This window comes from Plutella xylostella, chromosome 18 (assembly GCF_932276165.1).
Source record: "Plutella xylostella chromosome 18, ilPluXylo3.1, whole genome shotgun sequence".
In the NCBI taxonomy this organism is placed as follows: Eukaryota; Metazoa; Arthropoda; class Insecta; order Lepidoptera; family Plutellidae; genus Plutella; species Plutella xylostella.
Window position 1 is genome coordinate 3,933,021 of NC_063998.1, and position 18,199 is coordinate 3,951,219.

General features: G+C 34.6%; 1 protein-coding gene across 2 annotated transcripts; it reads left to right on the forward strand.

The window, feature by feature from the left end:
* Positions 1-49: 49 nt before the first annotated feature.
* On the forward strand, positions 50-17,239 carry LOC105394655 (fasciclin-2). 2 transcript variants are annotated; one of them, XM_048627405.1, is made up of 17 exons: positions 50-324; positions 10,282-10,435; positions 10,735-10,889; positions 11,160-11,299; positions 11,645-11,785; positions 11,922-12,059; positions 12,218-12,355; positions 12,578-12,723; positions 12,825-12,937; positions 13,165-13,312; positions 13,417-13,624; positions 13,718-13,995; positions 14,153-14,291; positions 14,469-14,643; positions 15,041-15,221; positions 15,528-15,662; positions 16,548-17,239. In XM_048627405.1, exons 1-16 carry the CDS (start codon positions 273-275, stop codon positions 15,655-15,657), a joined length of 2,436 nt encoding a protein of 811 aa, XP_048483362.1. In that variant the 5' UTR covers positions 50-272; the 3' UTR covers positions 15,658-15,662; positions 16,548-17,239. The 2 variants fall into 2 exon arrangements, with proteins under 2 accessions (XP_048483362.1, XP_048483363.1); XM_048627406.1 differs by lacking the exon at positions 50-324 and having other exon boundaries at positions 10,285-10,435; positions 10,740-10,889.
* The last annotated feature ends 960 nt before the right edge of the window (positions 17,240-18,199 follow it).

The following is an 18,199-nucleotide window of genomic DNA, read 5'->3' on the forward strand; positions in this document are numbered from 1 at the left end:
TTTTGAAATCGCTCTAAAAATAAGCGTGATGTTTACAATACACGTCCCATTTCTAGTCATACAGTGTGTCGCTCAATCACAAGCGCGGACGTCGGTCGCGCTGTTGCCCGCATACATACACGAAACTAATCAATTTGTTCGCGTTTCTGGACGCACCTTTTTATTTTGAACGCGTTCGATTTTCAAAAGAAGAGCGCGAAACAAGAATGTGACAGCTACCGGCCAGTGCCAAAATCATAAACAAACAGTGAAAGTGCGCGGAAAAAGTCAAAATGCAGCGATTTTCTTTTGTTTGTGTTGCTACTGTTTTGTTTTTCGGAAAAGGTAAGGCATTTTAATCTAAATGCTTTTGTTTGCTGTAAAACTTGAGTCAAGGTCTCGGCTTACTGAAGAGGCTTCATTGGCGTGCTCAAGAGCAGATCTTGACTCTCTTTAGATTCAGCTTTTCTGAAAGTGGCAACACTCGAGTTTGATACCATTCTATTCTCGACGACCTTAAAACTGAGTGCGAACTGGATTCTGTCGCCAAGTCGGCTTCAGTTTTGTAACATTTCATTTAACTGCTTGAAGTAAATAAAAAGCTCTTAAGACTTTTTTTCATTTTCATTACTTATTATTTTTTTGATCAGCGATGGCATTTAGAAACGTCTTTGAACTGGATCTCAGTTTTCATTTCCGACAGAGCAAATTATTTTCTATTAAAATACATATCTTTTGAAGTACTTATAGGTATATAGCCATATAATTTATCCAAATTAATTCCTAGGCCTGGAATCGGACCGGCAACCTTTGGTAAATTATATAATTTATTTTATACCATAGACAAAAAGTAACAGCTCCCGTTCGCTCGTTTGTTGTCTAGCTAGGGAAACCCTCCTGAACTACCCACTACGTAGCCAGTAGTAAGTACTGTACTACTACTACTACTAGGCCTACTAAAAATTACTCATAATAATTACAGAGTATAAAATAAAACTGTTGCGGCCACTGACCACACAAATACGCTGTTTAATCTGTGGTGCTGACTAGCATTCTTAATTAAACTGGCCCTCGGAGATTTATGCATTTCATTCAAATTAATGGCGGTTGTATGCAACTGTTGATTAATTTATTCAGATTTATATGGGTGACCGTATTGTTTTACTTTATTCTCGAGCTGATTTCACTTTGGTTCATTTATCATTACCGATAAGAAAACACTTAGAACGTCCTTACGATCTTGCAGTTCCTGCTCTAAAGTGGTGTTTACACAGGTTATAATGTTTTAAATAGTCGACTTCATAATTATATACGAGCTTATAAGTATTATAAAAGTTAATAAAAAACACTGCACATAAGTTACTCTATGCATTGCACTTGCTGAAGTCGACTTCTACAAGAGTTGTTGCCAGTGTAAACCGCGCTTATGCAAAATAATAAAAGTACAGGGCACAACTTGTTTTACGAAAAACTACGAAACAAATTGAATCGAACGTTGGAGTTATAATTACCCATAACAGTTTTAAAATCTTGATCTCACCGATTCTGATCTTTGTTTTAAAGTTCAATAATAATGACTATTATAATCTCTAACGAATTCTTCAGTCAATTGAAACAGTTTAAAAGAATTGCCTGACCAATCACGCCGGGTTTCGACCAAACTTACTCAATTGCACATGTCCCTTTCACAGAACAATGAATGATGTAGACGTGGTCTTGGCTCATTTCAAACTGTAAGTTTACAAGGGGTTTGCAAGCAGCAAGCGTCATCGTTTTCTTCGAATTTTTGCTCTCAGTCAATGTCCTAGTTCCAGAGATATAGCACCAAATTACTCCTAAACGGAAAAGGCTAGCTTGATGGCGCCGTCTGCAATGTTCAAGTACATTTAACAGTGTATCAGAATATGTACGTATTTCAACTAAAAAACAATACATCTAAATGAAATTTTAAAAAAAATTGCAATTTGGTGTCGTTATTTTGTAGTTGGAACTTTTTCATTGCTGGCGAGTGTACTTATTATAATTATAATGTATGGTTTCTCATCTCCCTTTGTCTTGTTCTTAGTTCTGTTTTAGTGGGTAAATGAACCCTTTTGTGTTTCTAACGCTGAGATTGCTGTGAGGATGTTCTTAATTGAAGATTATGTTAAAGGTTAAATGTTCTGTATTGAAACAATCTACTTGTTACTATGCATTGACTAGCGATATAGTTATGTAATTTAGATATACAATTATACATATTGCATGTACAATTTACATATGTATATTACCTCTAGGTTACATCATTATCATCAGCCCTATATTTTCCACTGTTAGGTATAGGTACTGTAGGTAGGCCTCTTTTTGTTTATGCCTAATTTGGTCTTCTAAAAGATAACTTTTTTTAATTTATTTAGTAAATACTGCATTACCTGACAGCATTCAGTACCTATGTAAGTCCTAGTTTTGATACACGGTATACGTTTTATTCATAATGACTACGAAATGGAGAACCAAGTACAACATTGAAACAAAATTGAAAGAAAAAATTGTCTAACAACTCACGTAAACCATTACCGTTTCAAACCACATCCTGAATAATATGTAAGGAACTGAAACATTTTCCAGGAAAATCCAGCTACACACATGCTCTCAAATATTAAACTTAATGGATACGTAATTAAAGACGTTACCCCACTTAATTTGAAATTTCTTAATGGCTTCATTAAAAATTAATTGCGCCATCATAGTTGAAAGATGCGACGCGACTATAAAAAACTGCTTGTTTACTTTTAGCCGAGTATCGTTGCTGCATGAATTTTCAATTTTGATTTCAATCTACTTCACAAACCATGGTTCACTGCTGGATAATAAGTAATTCATAATTATGCCTGTAGCAATTCGTATTATTGTATATTTAGTCCTGGGCTTTACACATTCAGGTACTATGCCTGCTGTAATGGTGACTTAAGGCCGTGGACATCCGAATTATAACATCATTTTGGATGTCTAGCTTGCTTGTGGCCTCTTATTTATCTTAGGCCACAAGACTAATATACCTAATCTTATATATCTAATATACAGAAGGGCTAGTGCGGGGCGCATTTAAGACGTGACAAGAGTTTTGCATCGCGCTCACTCACATCGCGCAGCCTCAAGAGCGAGGGCGACGGAGAACTCTTGTCACGTCTTAATAGCACCCTTGCTACAGGGCCAGGACCCCTGGTACCTTTACCGATATCATATCGAATGATGGTAATGCTTATTGTTAATTACAAAATGTAACGTTGATTCGTTATCCAGTGGATGCTGCCAAAAACGGACGGTGCATGTCACCGTGAAACATAAACACGTTTCCTGTTCCACACATCAAACGTAACACTCGGCTCTAGTATAAATATTAGTGAGCGTTCTAAATACCACATTATTAACAGAGAGCAGCACAAATTAATTGAGGCCGCAAAATGTCGGTGGCAGAGTCTCTGCGGGGTCACTTTAGCTTGACAAAAAGCGAACGAACAAGAGCCGCAGGTCTAGTACAGGTTTGATAGTTTGTCGAAAACTATAAAAGTTTCTCGCATACTAAGTGGCGCCTCTAATGGAAGCTATCATGAAACATTTGACAGATAATGTATGCAGATAACAGGAGAAAACGTAAACTTTTTTCGTTTTAATAAATAGCAAAACCCGTGCTAGAGGGTATGCTACCCATTAGTTACGTAAACACAACGAGATAGAGTCGTGGATCGCGCAGCAACGCTCCAGCGCTTTTTAGTAAGCTAGAGAGTGACCCCCCTTCCTCCATTCAGACGATTGTTCTGAGCTTAGACAAAGAGTAAATCTGATTATGAACTTGTCATACAATATGATGTTAATGAATAATATATTGCAGACACATCCGGGATTATTATAATGGGAAATGATTATTGTTTGTGTCTGGCATTTGTTTTGGCTGCTTACTTCGTGAGGCTTTTAGTCAGTACAGTCACCCAATCATAATATATATAGGTAGGTTACCCGGTAAGTAAAACAGTAAGTATGTGTACAGTGCGACAAACTTACCTGTTCCGGTGTGAGCGAACTAAATTTATCCATATCTCATTACTTACAAATTAATTTTAAATTAATATAGATTAGATGGGTTTATAAAATCCGCAAGGGCAAATTACCACTACGGGATAACTTAATATCTTATAGAATGAAGAAATATTAGACATTTACGTGAGCTCTCACCGGAACAGATAAGTTTGTGGCACTGTATATGTATTTATTGTATGTATTTTGAAGAATCTTTTGCACCATTATCTGCGTAGGCGCTGCTATCGATGTTATTTCAATATTCCAATATTTTGTGAACAAACTACTAGGTACCTATATTATACAAATCGACTGGTGTTATTTCGATGTCATATTTAAGTTACTGGACCCTAATAATGCAATACATACCGACACCATAGTGTTAATTGATTAAGTATAATAGTACCTTGCGTATATAGGTATGTGTATTGATTGAGTAAAGGCAGGTAGGAGTTAGGAGTGGGAATGTTTGAACTTCAACATGACATTGTGTGTAAGTAAATATCGGTGTAGTAAATATTAGTATGACTTAAGCTAAAATTGAATGTTAGAGACATACTTACATAGTACATACATTGAATATTATATTCATTGATCCCTCACCCATCAGGAAAAAAGGCTTTGTAGATTCCCCTCTATATCTTACTTTTTTTCTACTAGGAAATTTACGTTTTATCAATGAAATTTTTCAGTGATAGGACACTAACTACGTTTAATTAGATTCCCCAAATTTCCAACCATATTCGTAGTCATAGACTGAAATAAACTAGATGAAATGACACGGACACAAGCTCACATCGCAAACACACAGAAAGATACTATGTGGGTCTACTCCGACATTGCGAATGATATAAAAATTATGTCCGTGCTACTGTAAGGCTTCTTAACGTCATCAGCCAACTGAAATAAGAAGCCATATTTGTTGGACTTTGCATAGGTCTTTCTCGACAATAACACTCAGTCCTCGGTCTTTTTCATACAGTCAGACCTACGGCGCCCCACGCTATGTTTAAAAGCACACGTCTCACGTATTCGGAAGGTATTATCCTAACTAATATTATAAATGCGAAAGTAACTGTGTCTGTCTGTCTGTCTGTTACTCTTTCACGCCAAAACTACTGAACGGATTTGAATAAAATTTGGTATACATACGGTCTAGACCCTGGGAAAGAACATAGGCTACTTTTTATCCCGGAATTCCCACGGGAAAACTTTTTAAGGCGAAGCGAAGCTCGCGGGAACAGCTAGTAATGCATAATGCTTAATAATAGAACCGAAAGAACCTAAAAGCTTTTTTCAGTTGGCTATAAGGAAAGCAAGGGATTAAATTATAGGCTGCGTATTATTTAGCTATATTTAAACCTATTTAAAGCGAAGCTAGCAGCAGAAACGTACTCCAAAATACCTATTCTATTCTATTCTCTGTGGGGGTGTAGGTACCTGCACCTGGCTCTCTTGAATGGAACCTTTGTGCATATCCCCAAGCTCTAAACTGCCTTCCTAAGCTTGGACCATTTTACCACCTCGCTGGTCCACTGCGGGTTGGTAGGTTAACATATCTAGATGTGCTAAATCTAGATATTCAGGTTTCCTCACGATGTTTTCCTTCACCGTAAGAGCGATGGTATACATTGTACTTAAATTCAAAGAATTCATTGGTACGTGTCAGCGCCTGGATTCGAACCCGCATGTCTGGCGTGATGATGACTCCAAAATACCAATGACGCATTCGTAAACGTAAACTCGGAGTAGAGCTCCTACACCGGCGTAATGGAGACTAATTGAAGCCGACTGCGGCGGCACGCGACTTTAACTACAATATTTATGTCACTGTTTAATAAAACGACCGGCGATTGAGAGCACAATGTATGCTATGTATCATAGATTGTTACTGTCCATCAATAAAATTGCTCTTTTAAATACTTACGTTCTTAATTATATTTTTTAAGTTTTGTGGCGTAAATTTTATGACTAAGGATACGTAGTGTGGGATGTCCTCCAGCATAGCCTCCATCATAATTAAACATATCTTTGCTTAGATATTACAAAGTACGGAATTTAAGATTTCATAGAAAGTGGCATATTTTGACTTTCTGCATCCATCGATTTAGACTGTGCGTTAATTCCCTGTGAGTCATTCAGGACAAATTATTTAATAAATATAATTAAGAAGATTTCACTATTGCAAAGCCAGGAACACACGATACTAAAGTAGTGAATGAGTAGTTATTGTAAAATGCTTACGGAGCTCATTATTGTACACACACATCCAATTCTATTATTTAAAAGTATACAGCCTAGCCTTTGTAAGAGATAATCTTTCTGTATGAATTCCTCAAAAATAACTCGCTTTGTTATGTAACGAGTTCAAACGTAAATATTCATTGCTTTGCCTGTTACTTATTGTGTCACAATCGCGTATGCTCACTATACTTAAAATAAAAACTTACCGTTTCTCTTTAAAGAATGTGCTTTGAAAACTGTTTTAGAACAAAACATTTGTTGTTTATGTTAAACTCTACGACTTTTAATCAGGTATTTTAATTACAGTTTCTGTTGAATCCTAAACTTGAGGCAAAACAGCAATAACTCAATAGGTTAAAGTCAAAGTCAAAGTCAAATGTTTTTATTCATCGTATAATTATGTGCATTTATTATATATTTGTGCAATAAAGAATTAAATAAAAAATTAATAAATAAATAAATATAAAATTTTCTGATGAACGTCAATTTTTACAAACTACTCTCCGTTCGGATAAGGGGGGGCTCTTTCTGACTTAGGAGTCTTCTCCTAAGACAGAAAGAGCCTCTCTAAGAGACAAGAAACTCCTGAAATTGTTAAAAACAACACTGTTCACAAGATTATTAACATTACTGATTATGAATCGGAGAAAATAACAGCACAAAAAAGGAAAACAATAACAAGATCTTCTTTGTAGAACTGCCTTTGCGACACCAGAAGTAATTAGCTCCTAATTGTTCTAAGCACGCACTTAAAAGAAGACACGCCATTTAGTTGGTAAATGTTTCATTAAGTCTTGAGAGTCTTAAGACAATGAAAGTAAAAGAGCAGAGGCTGAATTAAATATAAAAAATTCGTTATACTCAATTACAGTTCCTAAAAGGCTAGTCACAGTCAAAGGTGACTCGCAAGCGAGCCACCTGCTTTTCGCTGTACATTTTGTACTCACGTGATAGGTAACGAGCCGTATCATAGTAGTAGTAGTTAAATGAGTAAAAAACTTGAATATAAATTTTAAATTAAATGTTTTATAAAGTTGGGCCATTTAGTGCCGGAATTTTGTGAATGGAACTTTTTCCTTGCTCACCTTCCTATAGTTGACCAGCCTTTCACGCCTAAGTATCACTTTTCACGCCTTTCTATTCCTATTAACAAGTTCACGATATTTTTCATTCCAAAACTAGCATCATGATCATTGCTGAGTATACAATTTGTGAACATTATACATGTACCTACACATGGTAACCCTCAATGAGTTCGTCCTTGCCACCGCCACCAGCACTAAACATACGGACGCGACTCATGCTTCGGTCCAAACATAAACTATATTAAATATCCTGGAAGGCGCTCAGTACGTATTTAAACAGCCGTTGAAACTTAAAGGAATGTTAGACGATTTAACATAAAATTTGTAACTTATAACTTATAGCGATTAAAAATAAAACAATGTCAGGTTTTTTATAGTAAAATTAAGTTCCCTCCGTACATTTTCATACGGTGTAAGTAGGTTCTTACAGGAAATAAATTTCAGCTCCATAGCTACATAATATCTTCAGTGGCATGATATAAGAATATTCATATTTATGAATTTAAAGCATATTTATTGAAACTTCTAAGGATTAAGTTAATTAAGTACTTACATCTATCTTAGGTAAAACGAAACGTGACGTATAAGAAAATTGGAATGGACAACATTTCAAAAAACTAAAGCTGCTATAAATTGAAAACTATTTCGAGATTTAGCTCTAAAGGCCACAAAAAAAATGTTTTTGTATTTTTTGGATGTATCATTTTCGAGAAAATCATAAAATAGTAAAAAAGTGCTGATGACGTCATGCATCAGGTGCGATGCATTTTGATGATCAAAGCCTATAGATTTAAAAACAATGTAACTGTCACTTTCATTTTTGATTGACGTTGACGTTTTATCGTGACGTTGTTGTTTATTTGGGTCATTTTCATAAATTCTGTTATGACACTTTCTGACTATTTTTTTTTATTTATCATATAAAATGGTTAGTACTTATTAAGAGATGACCTCTATATAATATGTCCCAGAGCATGCCACCGCCTACACAGCTGAAAAAATGCTTATTTTTTTACATGGTAAATACTTTGTATTATCAAAAATATCAATGTCATTTGAAAATGACCCATTTGTTGGTTGGCATGTAAACAAAGTTTAAATGTCACTTGTCAGTGTCAGTTATGTTTTTTTTCGAGACTAAGGCAATAAACAAAAATAAAAATTGAGCCTAATTTGTGATGTCACTTCCGGTTTTAAAATAATTAACTTTAAAGTTTAAAATAACATGCTAAAATTAATGTATATACAAAATAAAAAAATACGGGTCCTCTAATTTTTTATAAACTTTCCGAATACCTAATAAAAATATAGGGTAAAGAAAATGAAATGTTGTCCATTCAATATAACGGACAAACGAGTTATCTTTAGAGGAGTCTTATCTTTAAAAAAAACTGATATATTTGAGATTTAGATAGGGTCCAATCGACTGCCTACCTTCCTCTATCACCCATTTCAATAAATACATCGACTTAGCAAACACCCTGTATAAGTAAAAGGCAATTCTTTGGGGACCGTGTTGCGTCGTCGACTCGTCGCCCCTCTATGTTATTAGTGGCTACCTTGCTATCAGAGAAACCAAAAAAATGCTTTCTGAGTAAGATGAAAGCTGAAATAAAGAGATATTTTTATTACAATAAAGGTTTTTCCGGCTTAGATTCGCATTTGAAGGTTTCCCGGCAGCAAGGCCTATGTTTATAATATACCTGCTTAGGTCTAATATTACCAATTACCTTATAGTAAAGATATTCCAAGAATTAGTCGTCTATTCACTCGAGCTAGAGTAAACAACGTCATACGCCAACTTATTCTAGGAATAGCATTAGTCCTCATTGGTGAAATCGAGCCTTAATACAATAGAATGGCTAGCCAATAGACGGGTGAGAGTCGAGAAGAGAACAGAGAGTAGATTGATTTGACGTTGCTTGATATAGAATATTTATATAAATACGGTTATGAACTACACGTTTTAGTCACAATATAGGTACGTTGCAAACCCAGATTAGGTAGGGCCTTACGAAATAGTATAGACGTTATTGTCTATTTACGAATAGAAAGGTAATGTCTTCTTATCTAAAACGGGATATCCGGGAGTCAAACCAAAGATACCACATCATAAGATCTAGTTATCTCACTAACTAGTTACATTGATTATAATTATCAACTATAGCTACTAACAGCAAATAGATGTTAATAGGTATATAAATGGCATAAAGTAGCTCATTACCAAGGATCATTAACCACACCCTGTGGTTAGGAAGACACATGTAATGATATAGATAGGTACTTACTTACCTATATTAAAATAAAAAGAATAATTGACACGATTAGTATATTCAAGTTATATTTACCTAATGTTTAAATAAAATCAGCAGTAATTACGCTTTAGTAAATTAAATATAAATAAAAAAGTGCTCCATTACTAGGTGAACCAATTGCTTCACTTTATTTACTAGTTTTACCTTCCCGTTTTACGCTTTCCTTCGTATATTTTTCCACAGTGTTTGTTTAATTTGAATGTAAACATTTCAGCCAATAGCCAGACGTTAATTAATAATTTGGAGGCATGTAATGCGTTATTGTATACTGAGTAATACTGACTTACTATCCTGGAAAGTTTTAAAATAGATAGGGAGTTTATATTCATTAAAAAACCAAGGTAAAATGACAGCAAGAATTACACTCGCGAGCAATGAAAAAGTTTCAGTGACAACAGAACTAAATTATTTCTAAACGGAAAAGAATAGCTTCGGGTCGGTTTTTGATCCGTGGTCAACCATTACTTAACTCCACGTGAGGCAAGCACAATCATGACAGCTGAATACGAATTTTGTTGGTATTTAACTATGGTTGCCAGTTTTTAGTAACTTTAGTTAAAACACATAAAACGCATAAAACAATTATCTATTTGTTGTTTCAGTAACGCATAGCTGTTTCACATACGACCAACACCAAAGCATAATTATCAAGACGGGAAGTTCGTTCTACCAGGAGTGCCACTGCATCGAACCCGGGGCTTCGGTGAACAACTTGAAATGGATAGACCCTAGTGGACATGAAATTCAGGAGATGGGGTAAGCGTTTTGATAATATTGATTCTCAAACATACATCCGTAATTGATATTTATCGTCTAGAGCTCTATACCACAAAAAAGTACTTACTTACCTTGCACCAACCTTAAATCATTGAGATAAAATCTTATCTTATATAATTTTCTGACTTTTTGAATAGCTTCCAGATGACCCACTAACCAGCTTTTTCTTATTACTTCCATACGTTTTACTATAAAGCTTAGATTTTAACTCGATTAGAGCGTTGGTCCAAGCCTCCCTTAATCATACAGCAGCTAAAACTAACTCTTACTTTCACAAGACTAGATACGAAACTGAACGTTTATACGGAGAAACAGGCGCGGAGCATAAGCCTCCACATTCCTCAGCTGAGCAAGACGATATCAGGCCCCTACCAATGTGTCACCACACACCAAGGAAAGAAGTACTCCAGCACTTTTGTCATTGAAGCTTATGGTAAGTTGTTTTAAATTTTTAAAGTTGCGTACCCAAAAGGAAAGGCAAATCTTGACTCATATAGCGTGACTTTGATATCGGTCCGTCTGTCTGTTTACATCTAAAAGGATCATCAAATATATAAAAACTTAAACACATGCAAAACAAGTGAAAAATGTTTTATTTTTTTAAAGTAACACAGTATATTTCAATGTATGTTATTGAACGTAGGGTTAACACTTGGCATTATCCGAAGTTATAGGTCGTGATCAATTAAATTTTATATTTCAGATCCAGCATATTTTGTGAACACGACCAGAAAGCAATACATAATAGCGGGACAAGACTCTATGGTACACTGTCACGCTAGAGGCGAGACAGAACCACTCATAACGTGGTACAAAGAGGGAGAAGAAGATGAATCTGTACAGGTACCACTATTTAACTATTTTACCACTAAAAATAGTAAACTGTTTACACAAATCGAAATATCCTTTTCAGTCATATGTACACATAAACCAGAACGAAGTTATCAAACAGATATCCAGTAATGGTTGGAAGACGATAGTTAAAGGCTGAGTAATTGAGTATAGTGGAACTAAATACTTGGGAGAGATAGTTAAAGGCTAGTGAATATATTTGATAAAATCTAATTACTTTAGTATAAATTAAAAATACATAGCACTGGTGCCTTAATTGTAAAGTAAATTATACATTTTAGCAACTACCTAACTTTTACATAAATCGCTACAACATTTATCATATTTTTATTTCAGATAGTTAATAATGATAAATATGAGGTTCAAGACAGAGGTTTAAAAATTAAACGCGTAACAGACAACGACAACGGAACATACAAATGCACTGCATCAGTGCTAGACACAGGCGAAGAAGTAGATAGACTTATAAATGTTGAGGTTTGTGAGATTTTATAAATCTAAAAGAGTGAATGAATTTCTCACAAAATTATGTAGTATCTTGTATAAAGAATATCTAATACACATTTCAATTGATATGTTTTATGAAAACAGTATTAACACAATTTTATTCTAGGTGATACTGTCGCCCATCATAGAGGAAATAAGGGTATCACCAAACACTTCTGTTGTAGTGGGAACCACTGTTACAATCGAATGCATAGCTGATGGTTTTCCGCATCCTGAGTACATATGGACCAAGACTTCAGAGAAGGTATACTTGTGGATAGTTACGATAAAAATCAATTAATAATATGTTCAATACCGTCAATACCCTAACAAAAAATCTGCGGGCACGGTATTTATCAACAAGTAGTCAGAAAGCGGATTGTTATCATCCATTAAATTATAAATTTTATTGACTTCTTCCAGGTCCCGTCTGAAAATATAACATGGGATCAAGATATAAATGCTATTACATTTGAAAGTATAGAACCCAGCGACCAAGGGAAGTATGAATGCAAGGCATCTAACATAGCTGGAGAATCCAAGAAAGAAGTCTCTATTGAGGTGATTTTTATTGCCACAGTAAATTATGTTATAGCTTATGTTTATTTGCTAGCAATAAATGTATGCTAAGGTGCACGAAAAATCCATCTTAAATCTGTTGCCGTCATAATTTTACAGTATACCTACAGATAAGTAGTGGTAGTAGTTTGAAAGTTACAGAATTAGTTTAAAGTTCCTTCAGGTAACTAGACATATGAACGGATATATAAATTTATTTTCCAGGTCCTTCTACCTCCAACTATTCTAGAGTTTTCTAATGTCACCGCTCTGGAAGGTTCTACGGTTCAAGTAGTGTGTCGGGTATCTGGGCGTCCTGTGCCTGATGTTAAACTAATACCAAACTCCCCTGAAATATTAACAGATACAGAGTAAGTTTATCAAATTAAGAGTTAATAATATTCATATTATTATCATCAAATTTACTTATATTTTTATAAATGTACTTACCTTTTTGTTAATTTTATTTCAGCATTATATTTGATCATAAAATTATTAGTGAAACTGAAAATATTATTGTCGTGACATTTACTCTTGCTAAACGAAGCTATGAAGGCGTTTATTATTGCAACGCCTCAAATGAAGGTAATACACATTTTTTATAGAACTTAAATATAATACTTAGTTGATAACACAACGAGGTTGATACTGCAAGATATTAAAATACTGAATCACCGCGCACTGTTAAAACCCACTGCAGGTCGTGGAGCTACACCAAAACTGTAGATATTTTTCAAATTTAATCTCCACAGATTGTTGATTGTTGTGTCTTAGTACCTATTTCTTATGTAAGTATATTTCATTCATTACAGTTGATTCAGCAGAAGAAGAAATGTACGTCGATATTTTATACAAACCTCACTTCGAAATATTACAAGAATCTATTTGGGGATGGATAGGCAAAAGTGTGAATCTAAGTTGCGAATATGACAGCGATCCTCCAGGTACAATAGAATGGAGGTAAATATATGATAAAAATGTTAGGTATACTCACTAAAAATTATATAATGTTAGTTATACCTACTATAACTAGGTAAATGAAATAACAATTAACTTAATTTTAGATTTCAAGGAAATGATGTCGAGACCGACGAGCAAGTAGCAATAAACAAATTATTGAATCCTGATCCAACTCCGGAGCTTTTTGTTCCATTCACCATTGACAGAAAGTCATTATTTGGAATTTACGAATGCATAGCAAAAAATGAACATGGAAAATCTAAAAAAAGCATAACGATCAAAGAAGCTTTTGCTCCTCCCGTTATAGATAATGTAAGTAAAAAGGTATTAATAGGTACAGTTTTAAATGGACTTTATCATAAGTGTGATATTTGTGATACCTAATCTAACATTTGAATATTTCAGGTAAAACTAAAAGAAATCACTGCATCATCAGTCACATTTGACATAAGAGGTCCAAACATCACTGAAGGGCCTGGTGTAGTTGGGTACACGACGGAATATGATGAAGAGGAAAACTATAAAATCACCAGCATACACAGAAACAGGACATGGTCAGTGGAGCGACCGTACAGAGTTGAGAAATTGAAGCCACGAACGAAGTATTTCTTCAAGTTTGCTGCTATCAATGCAGTTGGAGTTGGCGCTTGGAGTGAGTCAGTCACTGTTGTTACGTTAGAAAGGTAATTTGATTGTTTATTTATTTGAAGACCAACAAATGACACACATTGAAAGATCGTAAATTGTTTACAAACTTCACTTATACATTTGCTAGACAACATTAAGAAGTTTATAAAGTTATTTAAAAGAAACATGGTCCAACTTCCTTCCATTTTTTAGGACAGTCCCAGATCCACCAATTTGGGAAGAAGAAGTGAAGTCGATAGAATTAAAAGCAGAAGCAATTGGAAACGTTTTAAAATGGAAAGTTCCCGATAGCGATGATCCAATAGACACCTACTATCTGAAATACTGTCCGGTAAGATTCACTTAGGTAATCATAATTTTAAAAAAGTTGTCGCAATTAAGCACTATTTTGACTACCTACTTAGTCGACTTTTGCTTATTTACCTGAAGCCTCTTATTGGCCCAGCCTCGGCCAGCGTTAAAATCCATATCCATGACTTTGATTTTACATAAACTTCTCATCTTCCAGGTTCAAAATGAAAATGTTAATATACTCGTAGACCTATGCAAGGAGCAAACAATAGCACCATCTAGTAAAATCAATTTAGATTATCTAGAGCAAAATACGACGTATTACATAGAACTTATAGCTCATAATGCTCATGGTAATTCGTCAGCAGCTGATCTGTACATGACAACAGCTGGTAAGTTTTTTTTGTTCTGTTTAAGTATTATCTATTTACAGATGAAGTAATGATAAATAAAATATGTTTCGATAAGGTTGGTAAAACAATGTGTTGTAATGAGAAAAGACTTATCACAAATATAATATGAAGGGCCATATCGATATAACATAATTTGATAATAGAAACGCAGCTAGATAAACGAAGCAACATCAATTTATTGATATGGTAGTGCAAATGCTAGAAAAATAAGGGCGAGAAGACAATATTGCCCCCCTTAGTGCAGCACAACATACAATCTGTAACCCACAGTAAACCAACCATACGACCATCCATAAACCAGGAGAGACCATGTGGGACAATCTCCAAACTTGTGCACTTAGCTCAACAATTTTACCAATATTTTTAACCATTTCAGCGAGAGAAGAATCCACATCGCCGTTAACAGCAGAAGGCATGATAGGTCTATCAGTAGTGGTGGTGGTACTGTGTATCCTGGCCCTAGACCTAGTGCTGCTCTGCTGGAGGAGACAGGGGCTGATCGCCAGCTGTTATTATAGAAAAAAGAAGAATAGAAACGATGACAATTTGATGTCCCGGTAAGATAAACCTCGTAGTATTAGGTAACCTTCGATTCGTAAACTTTACTAACCACAACATAACATGAATTTCCTTGTTACCAAGATTATCCTTTGAGCATTATCATTCTTCAGTCTTGTCTGTGGTTTGTTTTTAATTTCATTTTCTCTTTAAAGAAGTACTTATGTTCCTTGGTTTAATACCTACTACCAAAGAACATAAGTACTTCTCTAACGAGAAGCCTACCTACTATCTACCCTACAATAAATTTAAGGTCTATATATCCGAATCCGACAAAGATTCATAATGCCGTCAATTCTTTGCAGTGACAAAAAAGGCCTACTCCGAGATAGTGGCATTGCTACGACAGCGGACGACACCTTGAAGAAAAGCCACCAGGAGTTTGAATACAACAAGACTACCGGCGTTATTACTGGCAAACATTCCTCAGTTTAGAATAGATTTTTAACCGACTTCGAAAAAGGAGGAGGTTCTCAATTCGTCTGTATGTATGTTTTTTTTTTTTTTTTATGTATGTTCATCGATTACTCAGCCATTTATGGACCGATTTTGAAAATTCTTTTTTTGATGTATTGGGTTGAGCTCAGGGGTGGTCCCATTTTTTTTTCAGAATTTTATTCCACCCCCAAGGGTGGGTAAAGGGGTAAAAACAGGGGTATAAATTTCCATTTTGGGCACTTATCAACCGATTCTTATGAAATTTATAACGTAAATATTGTTATTATAACAAAAAAATATGATGGTGACCTTGAGCTGATCTGATGATGGAAACGGAAGGCAGTCAAGGGAACTCCTCAACGGTATATAGCAACTACCTCGTGTTTGGGCTCGAATGATTCGTATTAACGAGTAGGACATATTGGTATCATTTGCATCTTACTTTTGATTGATAATTATTGCAAATAAACTAAAAATAACAAAATAAAATAATAATTTTAAAAAAATTAAAAACCGACTTCAAAAAACCACTAAAACGTAAGAAATAATTTAAGGTTTAGACCAATCCTAGGTCACAGTATAAATATACCTAAGCAGGTACTGTTCTTTTTTGAAGTTGGTGCCATATTTCTTCAGATTAACTGCTTTGTCACTGCACCAACATCAAAAAAGAACAGTACCTGCTTAGGTATATTTATACTGTGACCTAGGATTGGTCTAAACCTTAAATTATTTCTTACGTTTTAGTGGTTTTTTGAAAAAGGCCTACTCCGAGATAGTGGCATTGCTACGACAGCGGACGACACCTTGAAGAAAAGCCACCAGGAGTTTGAATACAACAAGACTACCGGCGTTATTACTGGCAAACATTCCTCAGTTTAGAATAGATTTTATTAATAAGATTACAGTTTTTGTAAGATGGTCGAATGAGTCGACTACTGGGTTCATTTTCAAGAGCGATATTTCTAATGTATAAGTAGCTAAAAAGTGTTGCAAAAGTGGTAGGTATTAAATTATACAAAGCACTTTGTTCAACGAATCTTAGAAATTATTGAAAAAAATACTGCTTTACATGGTTAATAGTCACATGACCATCAAAGTTTCTATGGACTAGCAGATATTTTTTCCAAATTTTTGCAGCATTTCCTATTGCAAAATAAATAAATTCCCAGACAACTGTCACCTAACATAATAATAATATTATAGTCAAACATTTTATGGGTCTTATCAAATCATGGTTGGCGTTACGCTAACGCCAATGGCGTATGTAATCTGTAATTAAAGTAGTGCAACGAAATTAAACTCTCAGTAAGCAGCGCTGGTTAAGTATTATTTTATTATGATTCTGATAATTAGTCAATCCTATCGTGTGCCTTTTGAACAAAATATTTTAAATAAGATTAACTTTAAGTTAAAGATATTAATTTATAATGTACATTAAAAACTATACTTAGCTGTTTACATAAATGTTGAGTGTTTTAGAGTATACCTCTAGTTATTTAGATTTTAGTCATTTTATACACACATACATAGCTTATTATTAGTTAATATTTCGTAATAAAAAAAATATTTTTATTCATATTATTAGTGTTTTCTTAGATTTTACCGATCGATTTCATGCTCTACCCCACAGCAAATAGAAGCCATACGACCGTAGATTCACCGGCAGTCGGGGAGAAGTAATAAAAACTGCAATAACCTCGCTCATTTCAAGGATAAGGCTTCAGCTAACATCTTTCAGGTGGTATTTCCCACATGCTGCCGATATTTAGGGAACTTACAGCCGTTTAAAGATACTGCTGTTTTAGCGTGATTGAGTAATAAACATCTATAAACATTATAACTCAACCTTTACACTTTCCTGGTCCTTATGTTGGTACAGGGTGGTTGTATTTTAAAAATATAAATTTCAAACGTCCGTATTATGTTTTTTTTACCTTTGAAAAATACTATAACACTTTCTAATTTTTATTTTGTCTGTGTTTAGTTCACCTCGAATGTCACAATCTAATATTGGATAAAGACCTTAGAAACAAACGGTAATTTTGGAAATATTTTAAATGCATAAGTTTCTTGAAAAATTTAATACCAAAGGTTGTACACAGAGAAAGTAACTTAGACTGGTTCAGAATAGTGTATTATGGTAAGGGTTGTTACGAACACCCTGTATAGAGAGCAACAGAGATACACCCATGGACCCTGTAGTTTCATGTTTGTTAGTAGTTTGCTCCTAATGGCCGGTACAGACTATCTGTTAAGGTTAATAGACTTTAATCACTGTATTGCTTACAAAAGGTGTGTTATACCACACTCTGGTGATTATATAGATACTTATTTACTTCCTGTTTATTGAGGGAAAGCCATAGGGCGGGACGCTGCGTAAGGATATATAATTAGGTTAATTAGTGAATGTAAATAGTATAGATCACTGATAAGTTGTTAAATGTGATAGTCTTTTTTACATTGACATGTTAAAGGGCCGTCATGTATCTACATGTATCGCCATGTATATAAGTACTTAGATGTCAAATAAATATTA

Coding starts and splice junctions, on each gene's coding strand:
- LOC105394655 (XM_048627405.1), top strand. CDS start 273: ATGCAGCGATTTTCTTTTGTTTGTGTTGCTACTGTTTTGTTTTTCGGA. Junction 11,300..11,644: donor AAGAAGATGAATCTGTACAG/GTACCACTATTT, acceptor TTTTTATTTCAG/ATAGTTAATAATGATAAATA. Junction 13,996..14,152: donor ACTGTTGTTACGTTAGAAAG/GTAATTTGATTG, acceptor TCCATTTTTTAG/GACAGTCCCAGATCCACCAA.